Source organism: Scyliorhinus canicula, chromosome 3 (assembly GCF_902713615.1).
Source record: "Scyliorhinus canicula chromosome 3, sScyCan1.1, whole genome shotgun sequence".
Classification (NCBI taxonomy): Eukaryota; Metazoa; Chordata; class Chondrichthyes; order Carcharhiniformes; family Scyliorhinidae; genus Scyliorhinus; species Scyliorhinus canicula.
The window spans coordinates 11,191,522-11,204,445 of NC_052148.1; the positions used below are offsets into that span (position 1 = coordinate 11,191,522).

General features: G+C 45.2%; 1 protein-coding gene and 1 long non-coding RNA gene across 4 annotated transcripts in view; one reads left to right on the plus strand and one right to left on the minus strand.

Annotated features, from left to right (window-relative positions):
- The window catches only part of LOC119963817 (sideroflexin-5-like), a 277,217-nt gene extending 274,699 nt beyond the window's left edge, over positions 1–2,518 (minus strand). For 2 of the 3 annotated variants that reach the window (XM_038793126.1, XM_038793124.1), the window contains exon 1: positions 1,331–1,722. In XM_038793126.1, coding sequence (XP_038649054.1) covers positions 1,331–1,429 — 99 coding nt within the window. In that variant the 5' untranslated portion in view covers positions 1,430–1,722. Of the gene's footprint in view, positions 1–1,330; positions 1,723–2,331 lie in introns of those variants that run through there. The other variant, XM_038793125.1, reaches the window with a different exon arrangement.
- A 4,021-nt stretch (positions 2,519–6,539) lies between these two features.
- The window catches only part of LOC119963818, a 130,699-nt gene continuing 124,314 nt past the window's right edge, over positions 6,540–12,924 (plus strand). Inside the window, exon 1 of the long non-coding RNA XR_005460182.1 lies at positions 6,540–8,350. This is a non-coding gene — a long non-coding RNA (uncharacterized LOC119963818). The remainder of the gene's footprint in view (positions 8,351–12,924) is intronic.

Sequence of the window (12,924 nt, forward strand, 5' to 3'; positions counted from 1 at the left end):
AACTTCAATGATCATTTGTTTTATTGTTGCAACTCTTTTTGACAATGTGCAAGGGAAAGTGTAAAGTCCAGTTATACTTTATGTTTGACCGCTAGTTTTTTTTTTGCTTTTCGAAGTACCCCATTAGCTGTAAAGCACTCTAGGATGTTCCAAGATAGTAAATTGGCTGCAGGAATGCAAGTCCTCCTTTCCATTTGTTACGGTATGAACTCACAAATGACCAAACTTAGTTAAATCAGCTTGGCAACTTGCCATGTTGAAATTTGAGTGTAGTTTACATATAATCAAACCCCCAATTCATTTACCGCTATGCAGGTTTAACAATTTGCATTATGCTCGTGCCCCGGCATATTTCCAAGGCTTTGCTCTTTAGCCTCTTCATTAATTATTGCTTCAATACTTGTGACCACAGCTGTTGCTGTACCCTTTCCAATGATTCAAAGTTATAAAGTTACTGCAAAGTTAAAGCAGACTAGAAATTTTATTTTTCTATTAGGTAAACTGGACAATGTACAATAAAGTTCCCCTCCAAGCCACACACCACCCTGACTTGGGACATATATCGTCGTTCCTTCACTGTCGGTGGGTCAAAATCCTGGAACTCCCTCCCTAACAGCACTGTGATGTATGTACACCACATGGACTTCAGCAGTTCAAGAAGGCAACTCGCCACCACATTCTGAAGGGCAATTTGCGGCTCAAGCAATAGAGTATAAAAGTGAGGAAATGCAATTGTACAAGACATTGGTGAGACCGGACCTGAAGTAGTGTGTACGGTTTTGGTCCCCATACTCGAGGAGGGATGTAGTTGAATTGGAGACAGTTCAGAGGAGATTTACTAGATTGATTCCAGCAATCAGGGGCTTCTCTTATGACGGGAGATTGAGCAGTTTAGGTCAATGCGTTTAGAAGAATGAGGGATCTAATTGAGGTATATAAGATGATAAAAGGTGTTGACAAAGTAGATGTAGAGAGAATTTTTCCTATGGTGGGGCAATCCAGAACAAAAGGTCACGTAATTGTAAATGGGCAATAAATGATGGCCTAACCAGTTAGGCCCACATCCCTTGAATGAATTTTTAAAAATGTGATAAGCATCTTCAGGGTGACAGACTTGGTGCAGTGGGTAGCACTCTCACATTGACATCTGAAGCTTCTACGTTTAAGCCCCATCCGCAGCACATAATCTCAGGCAACACTTTCAGTCTGTTCGCAACCCCAGTGTAAAAGTTTACCCTGAGGAGCTACCAGCCGCATATTCACGACATCACCATACCACCTATCTTCACCCAAGTAAGATTGATATTGTCCAAATTCACCTTGTGCTCACCTGATGCTGAATACCTCTCTCATGCCTTCGTATCTCTGGACGTGACTTTTCCAGATGAGGCTGGTCCTCTGCATTCTGCCCCCATAAACTTGAGATCATCCAAACTCTTGCTGCCCATACCTTAACTTGCAGCCTGTTACCCCTCTGCTTGCTGACCTACGTCAGGTGTTGTTTTAATTTTAATGTTCTCATCCTGGCTTTGAAATCCCTCCATGGCCCACTCCCATCTCTGTGATCACCTCCAGTCCCGCCAAGTTATCTGGGCTCTTCCAATTTGTGCATTCCCAATTATTAATGCCTTTAGTTGGCTGGGCCCCAATATTAATAATAATCTTTATTGTCACAAGTAGGCTTACATTAACACTGCAATGAAGTTGCTGTGAAAGGCCCCTGGTTACCACACTCCGGCACCTGTTTGTGTACACGGAGGGAGAATTCAGAATGTCCAATTCACCTAACAGCACGTCTTTCGGGTCTTGTGGGAGGAAACCGGAGCGCCCGGAGGAAACCCACGCAGACACGGGGAGAACGTGCAGACTCCGCACAGACAGTGACCCAAGCTGGGAATCGAACCTGGGACCCTGGCACTGTGAAGCAACAGTACTGACCACTGTGCTACCGTGCCACCCAGGAGCAGAGAACTGCATCGAACCCGGTCAACGGTGAGACTCTCTCTTATTGGGGGTGGGCATCACCTGGCCACCAATGTTACCTGATCAGCCACCAGCTGAGTTTGCCCTGCCCCTTTAAGAGGAGAAAACAGTCGGCGGCATACTAATTCAGCCGTCACTTTAATGACTGACAGGCGGCGTAGCCAATGGCGCGATCAGGAGCGGCTGGGGGCGGCCCTGGCCCAATGGGAGAGAAGAGGGCGTGGCTGGGCCCGACGGTTGTGATTTGAAGGGCGCTCGCGCGACCCCCGCTGCCGCCCCCTCCCCCCGCCGGTCGCCCGCCAGCCAGGGCAGCGGAGGGAGCGATTTAAACAACATTCCCAACTTTACCTGATCAAAGCGTGGCTTTCCCAACGCAAACGCAGGGTAGTCCCCTCCTGCCGCCATCCCAACAGGTAACTAACCCCGCGCTGCAGATCAATAATCTTTAAATAGTTTCCCCCCTGGCTCCTCCCAGTTTGAAGGCGGCTCGGCCCGGCCCGGCCCTGTTTTCCCCTCGGCCAAGCATGGAAGGGGCGGGGCCAGGGTGGACACCGGAAATGGGCGGCGGGACTACATTTCCCGTCGTGCCCCGGGTCGAGGGAGGTCAGAACAGAGGTCACCGCACATGCGCAGTCTGTGGAAGGTTCAAATGTCTTGCAAGGCAGGGTACTGGGCTCAGTGACAGACAATCCATGGACGGTGTAGAAGGAGGCCATTCAGCCCGTCGAGCCTGCACTGACCCTCCGAAAGAGCACCCAACCCAATCCCCTACCCTATCCGCACAACCTCACCTAATGAGCACATACCCTGGAATAATGTCTGCGTGGGTTTCCTCCGGGTGCTCCAGTTTCCTCCCACAAGTCCCGAAAGACGTTCATGTTAGGTAATTTGGACATTCTGAATTCTCCCTCTGTGAACCCGAATAGGCGCCTGAGTGTGGCGACTAGGGGCTTTTTACAGTAACTTCATTGCAGTGTTAATGTAAACCTACTCGTGACACTAATAAAGATTATTATATTATTATGAGGATTGGTTACATCTTATAATCTTAGTAATAATCTTTATTGTCACAAGTAGGCTTTCATTAACACTGCGATGAAGTTACTGTGAAAAGCCCCGAGTCGTCACATTCCGGCGCCTGGTCGGGCACACTGAGGGAGAATTCAGAATGCCCAAATGACCGGCCATCCTGGGCTGGACAGCTGCACGGATTTATCGAGTCTGTCCTGCAATTCAGAATCCCTCCTGGTCCTGGGCTTGCCTGCCCTTGTTTGTCCCGGATTTGGGTCATTTGTTCAGGGTTGAGTTGGATTGAATTTTATGGGGAGGGACGGTCGTCAAGGGTTATGGGCGGCAGGCAGGGAAGTCAACACTGATCGTATTGGAAGGCTTGATGGGTCGAATGTTCTCCTATTTTGTCTTTTGTGTCTGAGCCCACAGTCAGCCACTAGGGAGGGGTGGCTGGCACTCACTGCCCTCTGGCAATTTTACTGCTCTGGCAAGTGGGTGGTGGGTTGGGGCTGGTGGTGGTCCCTGGGCCCGGTCAAGTACACACCAACCCCCTACCCAGGTCCAGGGCAGACCCAAAGGGGGCGGAACATGGAACGCACCCATTTTCCCTCCACGGCCTTGTCAGCCCCTCTGGCCCTGTTAATCGCTCCATTCCCCGGAAGAGCCTAGTCACACTTCAAGGGATATTTTGAAGGAAGAAGTTGGGGGCTGTGGCGGTGGGGGTGCAACACAGCTGATGGTATGGCCACCAAATATGGAGTGACTTAAAACGAGGAATGCACAAGAGATCTGAATTGGAGGAGTGCAGAGATTTGGGAAGGTTGTCATATTGAAGATTACTGATATAGGTGAAAGTTGCCATAGTCCCTGAGGACTATAGGCTGCTCTCCCCTTTTGAGAGAGAGCTGAGTGGTGGTCAGGGACAAGGTAGAGAAGGTGAGGCCTCCATGGACAACTTCAACTGGTACTGGAATTGACCCATGCTGTTGACGTTGCACTGCATCACGAGCTAGCCGTCCAGCCAGCTGAACTAAGCGATCAGGTAAGGTAGCCCATCAGGATAAGACCATGAGGTGACTTGAAAACAAGGATGATAATGTTAAAATCAAGGCATTGCTTTACTGGGAGCTAATGTATAACAGCAAGTTCGAGATGGTGGATGAGCAGGAGTTATAAGAACTAGGAGCAGGAGTAGGCCATCTGGCCCCTCGAGCCTGCTCCGCCATTCAATGAGATCATGGTTGAACTTTTGTGGACTCAGCTCCACTTTCCGGCCCGAACACCATAACCCGTTATCCCTTTATTCTTCAAAAAACTATCTATCTTTACCTTAAAAACATCTAAAGTTGGTTGCGTTAGTACACAAACAAAGCACAGAAAAGACACAACATGTCAAGATGCCATTATCTTTTGAGACATAAAAATAATTAGCACTGGGAAGGTGAATGATACACAACCTGTAAACCTGTATCCTTCAAGGATTCTGACTAATAAGCTGTGCATTTCCAGCATTTTTTCCATTTGTTAAATTTTCCACAATGATGTATAATAGCTTTTCCAGTAATTGCAGGGATGCGAAATTCCTTTAGTCAGAATTCCAGTGTTTTGATTGTGGAATCCCGACCATTGAAATGTTTTTCAGATCTCCACCTCCTCCTCTCCGTGGTACTTTGCTTATCTTTGGAGTATCACACATTTAAAGCATGTTGTAATCACATTTTTGGTTTAGGTGTGGTTACTGAGCCTGCTTTTTAAAAACAAACTTCCCCTTGTCTCACCGACCTTCCAGATTAGGGCAGCACGGTAGCATGGTGGTTAGCATAAATGCTTCACAGCTCCAGGGTCCCAGGTTCGATTCCGGCTTGGGTCACTGTCTGTGCGGAGTCTGCACGTCCTCCCCGTGTGTGCGTGGGTTTCCTCCGGGTGCTCCGGTTTCCTCCCACAATCCAAAGATGTGCGGGTTAGGTGGATTGGCCATGCTAAATTGCCCTTAGTGTCCTAAAAAATAAGGTTAATGGGGGGAGGGGGGTTACTGGGGGTGGATACGTTGGTTTCAGTAGGGTGATCATTGCTCGGCGCAACGTCGAGGGCCGAAGGGCCTGTTCTGTGCTGTACTGTTCTGTTCTATCTATTGCTGCTTCCTTCTGGCTCCAACCTCCTCACTCCCACCCACCCACTTGCCCACCTCCCTCCGCTTGCCCACTTCCATCAGCCAACCCTCCCAGTCACAGGACCAAAGGGTTCCTGAGGGCTGGGGAGTGGTGGGTGGGAGGGTTCGAAGAGACAGGATGTGAGGAATGAATGGAAGCAGTGAGCAGGAGGTAAGTAGTAATAATTAGTAAGAGGATTTTGGGCAAATTTGCTTCAAGGCAGCCAAGAGGTTGTAATGTAAACATTGTAGGTCAGAAACTAACACCCTTTTTTTTTTTACATATTTTCTTATAAGAACACATTAGGAGTGCTAAATGAGGGGTACATAACCCAGCAAGGTCATGTTATTATGGATTTCACCCTATATTCCACATAACCGCACTGAGTGCTGAAATACTCAGGTCACTTCAGAGATTTGATCCAAATACCTCGGTCCACAGTCTTGATGGCAATAGAATGCACATAATTCATCCTGTCTTAATAATCCAACCAGCGATCCAAACATCCTTTTAAACCTAAATATCCAACCTGTATCTAAAATGCAATCATTCAGTTTATATTTTCCATACTACATTAAAAAATTAACAGTTCACCCAATTAAATTAGGGAAAAGGAAGGAGTTCCCTTATGATTCCACAGGTGGAGGCCATTTTACCCATTCCAGCTGTCTCTTGGTGTAAACTAGCTCGTCATGCACTCCCACCCTCCTGCAAAAACAGATTTTCTTCATGTTGCTTTTAGTTGATTTGTCTTTCACCTAATATTAGGTCTCAACGTTTCCACAAACGGAAAATATTTCTACATAGATACATGGAAGATAGGAGCAGGAGGAGACCTTTTGGCCCTTGGAGCCTGCTCCGCCATTCATCACGATCATGGCTGATCATCCAACTCAATAGCCTAATCCTGCTTTCTCCCCATAGCCTTTGATCCCATTCTCCCCAAGTGCTATATCCAGCCGCCTCTTGAATATATTCAATGTTTTAGCATCAACTACTTCCTGTGGTAATGAATTTGACAGGCTCACCACTCTTTGGGTGAAGAAATGTCTCCTTTTATCTGTCCTGAAAGGTTTACGCTGAATCCTCAGACTGTGACCCCTAGTTATGGACACACCCATCATTGGTAACATCTACCCTGTCTAGTCCCGTTAAAATTTTATAAGTCACTATGAGATCCCCCCTCATTCTTCTGAACTCCAGCGGGAGCAATCCCAACATAGTCAATCTCTTCTCATATGACAGTCCTGCCATCCCTGGAATCAGCCTGGTAAATCTTCGCTGCACTCCCTCAAGAGCAAGAACATCCTTTCTCAGAAATGGAGACCAAAACTGCAGACAATACTCCAGGTGTGGCCTCACCAAGGCCCTGTACAATTGCAGCAACACATCCCTGCTTCTATACTCGAAACCTCTCGCATTGAAGGCCAACATATCATTAGCCTTCTTTACTGACCAGACCTCTCATGATGTTGAAAACCTTGATCACTGTATCCTTCATTGTATCATAAGGTTTAGGATAGGGTAAAAAAGGACAATGGACAATCCAGAGTAACAGTAATCAACTGGGGCAGAGCCAACTTCAATGGGGCAAGAACAGGGCTGGGCTGGATGAACTGGAAAGTGTTAACGGGGAAGACTGCAGCAGAACAATGGACTACCTTCAATAAAGAAATGGTTCAGGCGCAGTCAAGGTATACTCCCTCAAAAGGGAAAAGGAAGACAAATGAAAAAGGAGATAGAAATTAAAATAAAGAAGTCAAAATATGCTTATGAAAGGTAGAAAATACAATTTAGAACTAAGATGAGTAGAAGGTTCGGAAGGGAGGTGAAAAAGCACAATAGAGAGGCAAAGAGGGAGTATGAGAAAATACTGGCAGCCAACATAAAGAGAAATCCCAAAGTCTTCTATCGGCACATGAATAGTAAAAAGGTGGGAGAAGGAGGAATGGGGCCATTTAGAGACCAAATGGCGATTTATATATAAAGACCATACGAAATAGAAGCAGGAGTAGGGCATTCGGTTCCTCGAGCCTGCTCCACCACTGAATAAGACTGACCGGTTTGTGTTTCGAATTCCACATTCCCATCTACCCCCGATAATGTTTGATTCCCTTGCCTAACAAGAATATCTACCTCCGCCTTAAAAATATTCAATAGCCCCCAGCTTCTGCGACAGAGTTCCAAAGTAACACCGCTCTCTTGAAAGAAAAAAAACCCTCATCTCTGTCCTTAAAGAGGGACCCTTAATTTTAAAACGGTGCTCCCTAGTCCTGGACGGTAAGTTTATATCCACAGCATAATACTCCCACTTGCCGGTCTGTGACTGCGGACTAACCTTATTTACCATCCACAGTGTGTTTAATTACATGCACTATTAACTTAATTTACACTTGTTTGTATTCTCCCTTACTCTGACCGTACCTAATACATTACTGTTACTTAACTTAGTGCCACCTGTGCACCTTGTGTTTCATCTTTAATATCATCACCTGGATTCTATGCCCGCCAAGTTAGTTTAAACCCTCCCCAATAACAAGAGCAAACAGCCCACGAGGACTGTGAATTTTAAAAATTCCTTCACCGTGTTTGTAGAAAACTTGTTCAAAACCCGACTGGAACAATTTGCCCAGGCATTTGGCCTATTAATGCTGTGCAGAACCGGTTCTCGATAAGATACGACATAAGGACATCATTTTTGTGTGTCTTGGGAAGCCAATACATAGGTGGATGCAGTGAGGTGGAACCCTGTCATATATGTCATTCAGCAGCTCATCGTTCTTGCACAAGTCCAGCAAGCTTCTTTTTAAGCTGATTTTTGAGCAAGTCTTGTCTGGTCGCTGAGTGGCAGGTCCAATGGATATGATTTGGAACCTGTAATTAAGAATGGTTTGAATGCTGTTGATACAGTCGCGCTTGTTAAGGATGACTATATGTATGTCGAGGTTGGTCTTGAGGCCTCACAATGCTGTAAGACATTCACGTTGCTTGTGGAAGTCAGACAGGCCATTTTGAATACCACAACATCCGTGCCCTGGATCAGCTAGGCCTGCTTTCATGCTCCAATATCTTTAGGGGATGCTGGTTTGTTGGGAGCACAGAAGTTCGAACTCAGCAACTACCTCTTCCCGTTTGAATTGGGATGAAGACACATGAAAATTGAATCCACGAGCAAGAACAGACTATTTGCTTTCAGATAATACAAGGTCAGAGAGATTTGTTACTGATTATGTGGCATTATTAATTGTGTTGCCAAACCACTTCTGCTTAAGTGAGTTTATCGTATGGACGTGTTTCAACGGTTACTGTTTATGGTTCAGCCATCATCATTTATGGTTTAAATGTCAAACAATACTTGGCAGTTAACTGTCAGTTATCTGGTGTATTCTCCATGGCAATGTCTACCAAATACTTGCCAACTAATCAGTATTTTCTTCTCGTACGATATTAATTGTTGTTTTCCCCTTATATCGGTATTTTTGTGAAGTGTCCGGCAGACAAAAAGCTACGTGTTTTTTTTTTCAGCAATGCTCAAGTTCTGTACTAAAGACAAATGTGTTATGTGAAACTGCTCACCAATGCAGCAATGCATCATTAATACCTGTAAGCATGGGTTCAACCTGCAAGTTTTAAAAATTAAATTTTGGGATGTGGGTGCCGCTGGCTAGGCCACCATTTATTACCCATCTCTAACTGCCCTTGGCAAGGTGGTAGTGCGCTCCTTGAACTGCTGCAGTCACTGCGGTGCAGGTACACCCACAGTGCTGTTACGTAGCAAACACCAGGATTTTGACCCAGCGACAGTTAATGTATTCTCGCGAGTTGCCGTGGATATGAGACACACTGATGCACATTTTTTTTCCCCTGCACCTCATCTGTGGCTCTGTTGATAACACTCTTGCCTGTCAATCAGAAGGTTGTAATTTCAATTTCCACTCCCAAGACTTGAGCATAAAAATACCAAGACTGACACTGCTGTGCAGTACTGAGGGAGTACGGCACTGTCAGAGGTGCTGTCTCTTGGACGATGTGTTAAACTGACACTTTGTCTATCCCCTCAAGTGAACGCCAAAGCACTAATTTGAAGGATAGTTATCCCCAGTGAGAGGTTGGTTAGCTCAGTTGGCTGGACGGCTGGCTTGTGATGCGGAGCGGCAGCGTGGGTTCAATTGCCCCTCACCTGAGGTGCGGTGACCCTCAGGTTAAATCACCACCAGTCAGCTCTCTCTCAAAAGCGGAGAGCCTCTTCTGAGACTGTGGTGACATGATTTTTTTCCCCGGTGGCCTGGCCAATATTTATCCCTTGATTATCTGCTCATTATCACCTTGCAGCTGGTGGGAATTTGCTATGAACAAACTGGCTGCTATGTTTCCTACATGACAATAGCAATTACACTTCAAAAGTACTGCATTAATTGGCTGTAAACTGCTTTGGGATATCCAGTGATCGTGAAGGGTGCTATACAATTGCAAATCTTTTTTCTGACAGAAGTGCTTGCTACATTTAGATAACCAGAATTTCATAGAATTTACAGTACTGAAGGAGGCCATTCGGCCCATCGAGTCTGCACCGGCCCTTGGAAAGCGCACCCTACCCAAGCCCACCCTATCCCAGTAACCCCACTTAACCTTTTTTGGACACTAAGGGCAATTTAGCATGGCCAATCCACCTAACCCGCACATCTTTGGACTGTGGGAGGAAACCGGAGCACCCGGAGGAAACCCACACAGACACGGGGAGAAAGTGCAGACTCCGCACAGACAGTGGCCCAAGCCGGGAATCGAACCTGGGACACTGGAGCTGTGAAGCAACTGTGCTACCGTGCTGCCCTACTATGAGAGAGTCAGGTCAAGAATGATGCACCCCGTAAGAATCTGCAGAGATTTGAAGGAATAAAAAGAGATGGAATAAGTGAGTGCAACCTTGGATGTTCTTCAGGGAACAGTGAAGATTAGATTTAAAACAAATATTCTCCCCTATCACTGTCCCTTGTGGTGGATAATATTGTTAATATCCAACCTTCTCTGCCCACCTTTCTCACTTGTGAGCCACGAACAAAGGATGTAAATACTTTTATTGTTTTTAAAGGATCAAAAATAATGTTACTCATTGTGAACTAAGTTGTACACATCAAGAAATCTGGTTAATGTGTTAACTGATCTCAGAGGAAACAGTGATGAGAGCACTTTAACTTGACACAGTGGCCTGGAGTAAGGAATTGAGGCGGAAGGTATCAGCCTCCTCATAGTCCACGTAGGACAGATGATGCTGAAGATTGTTCAGAGAGAGTATTCATTATTTATTATCTGAATTACATAAGGAATGTCCATTTGGATGAGTCACTGAGGGTCTGCTGGTATCTGCGGAGCAGGATCCCATCAACTTTTAGTACCTTCAGGAGAGGGAGAAAAATAAATAAATAGATGAAAGCAAATTACTGCAGACGCTGGAATCTGAAACAGAAACAGAAAATTACTGGACAAACTCAGCAGGTCTGACAGCATCTGTGGAGAGAGAAGGGAGGGAACATTTCGAGTCTGGGTGACTCTTTGTCAAAGCTGACTTTAACAAAGAGTCATCCAGACTCGAAATGTTAGCTCCCTTTTCTCTCCACAGAAGCTGTTAGACCTGCTGAGATTGTCCAGTATTTTCTGTTTTTGTTTGAAAAGGAAATAAACATTCAGTCAGTTTAATCCCAGTTGGCATATTACTCAAATTAAGTCAGACTACAGTTCACTGTCACAGAATGTTAATATTCAAATGTAATTTGCTGTCATAAGCATAGCTGGAATTTCAACCCTGTGTAGACTAAATAGTAGGAAGGACCTGAGATGAAGGAATTACCGTGACTAGGTAGCAGTGTTATCAGTGCCAATGCATCGCCTGCCACCTAGTGCAGATTGTGCATGCTTACACAAGCAACTGAGTGTAACATTACATTCCTGCATGGTTAAAGAAGATGGATACATTACTAACACTATTCATCATTCCTGTTCCTGCCATGGGAACGTTCGAAGAATTGGTTCTTAAACTTAAATGGGAAAAATTGGTTTTGTAAAAAGAGCTTAGAATCTCTCCCTTTTAATTATTATTTGAAGTTATTTTAACAGAAGATGACTACTTGTCGATTTTACTTCTCACGCGTGAACCTCCAGCTCGGTTAAATGGCTCAAATTGGTAAATGCACTATTATGCTACTGAACTCCACAGGTTGAGACAGTTCCATTCCCATTCTATGTAGAGGTAGCTGATTAGTAGAAGTGTCTTGGCAAAGGGAGACAAATAAAATCAGTTAGTGTTCCCATTCTCCATCTGTTTCAACTGCCTCCGCCACAATCAAACCTTGCTGGCTTTCACTATCTAGTCTTGCTTCCAAAGAAAGTGCCAATTAGGTGAGATACAAGAGGAAAACCATCGTCTCTGTAAGAATTGGTACTTTTCAGAATAGTATGGAATTAGCAGGCAAAGTATGAGGCCATCTGGCAGACGGGTGTTTTTCTCTGATAAAACACATGAATCATTGCTAATAGGTAGGGCTCGAGATAAACCAAAGTCTACAGCCAAGAAGAATGGTTCTCCTGGACAGTTTTATGGCATCTTATGTACCCTCTTATCCATACACGTGTCTGGTAGGAGTTAACAAATGGCAGCCATCATGAGACAGACTAAATGATGACCTCAGTAACAGAGGGGATGTGACACCTTGGGTAGCAGCCTTTTGTCATTGGCGAGAACTATTCAAACAAGTGATTGACATTGGACAGCCTAACCAGCCCCAGTATATTAATACCTCACTAAGTAGAAGGCAACTGGAAAAGAGCTTCCTAACACCTCAGCCAGTTGGAAAGAACAAAGAGAGAAGGCGGCTGCTGCAAACAGACATGTAAAGGACTGCTGCCTCCATTCTGGGATTGCTAAACTGTTCTCACCTGTCAGGGATTGTATGCTTATTCTGTCTGTTTAACTTATGCATCACATTTAAATTGTTACTACTCAGTAAAACACTTCATACCACCTATGGGTTTGTCTTTTTTTGTAATTTGTGACTCTTGAACCTCAATCTCGCATCCACTTCAGCAACATCTTTACAGAAGAAAATTGAAAGGAATATGCACAGCACTGAGTGCAACCCAAGCCTACGCCAACCATGCTACCTGTCTCAACTAAACCTCCTACTCTTCCGGGGACTATATCCCTCTAATCCCATCCTATTCATGTATTTGTCAAGATGCCCCTTAAAAGTCACTATTGTGGGCAGCACGGTGGCGCAGTGGTTAGCATTGCTGCCGCATGGCGCCGAGGTCCTAGGTTCAATCCCAGCTCTGGGTCACTATCCGTGTGGAGTTTGCACATTCTCGCCGTGTTTGCGTCGGTTTCGCCCCCAAAAGATGTGCACGGTAGGTAGATTAGCCACGCTAAAATTGCCCCTTGGAAAAAAATAATTGGGTACTCTAAATTTACTGTGTAAAAAAAAAAAACTTACCTCGTACATCTCCTTTAAACCTTGCCCCTCGCATCTTAAACCTATGCCCCCTAGTAATTCACTCTTCCACCCTGGGAAAAAGCTTCAGACTATCCCCTCTGTACATGCCTCTCATATCTTGTAGACTTCTATCAGATCGCACTTCAACCTCCATCGTTCCAGTGAGAACAAACCAAGTTTCTCCAACCTGTCCTCATAGCTAATGACTCCAGATCCTTCTGGTAGTGTGGAGACCAGAATTGAACACTATATTCCAGTGCAACTTAACTTTATAAGGTTCTATAAAGTGCCCTGGC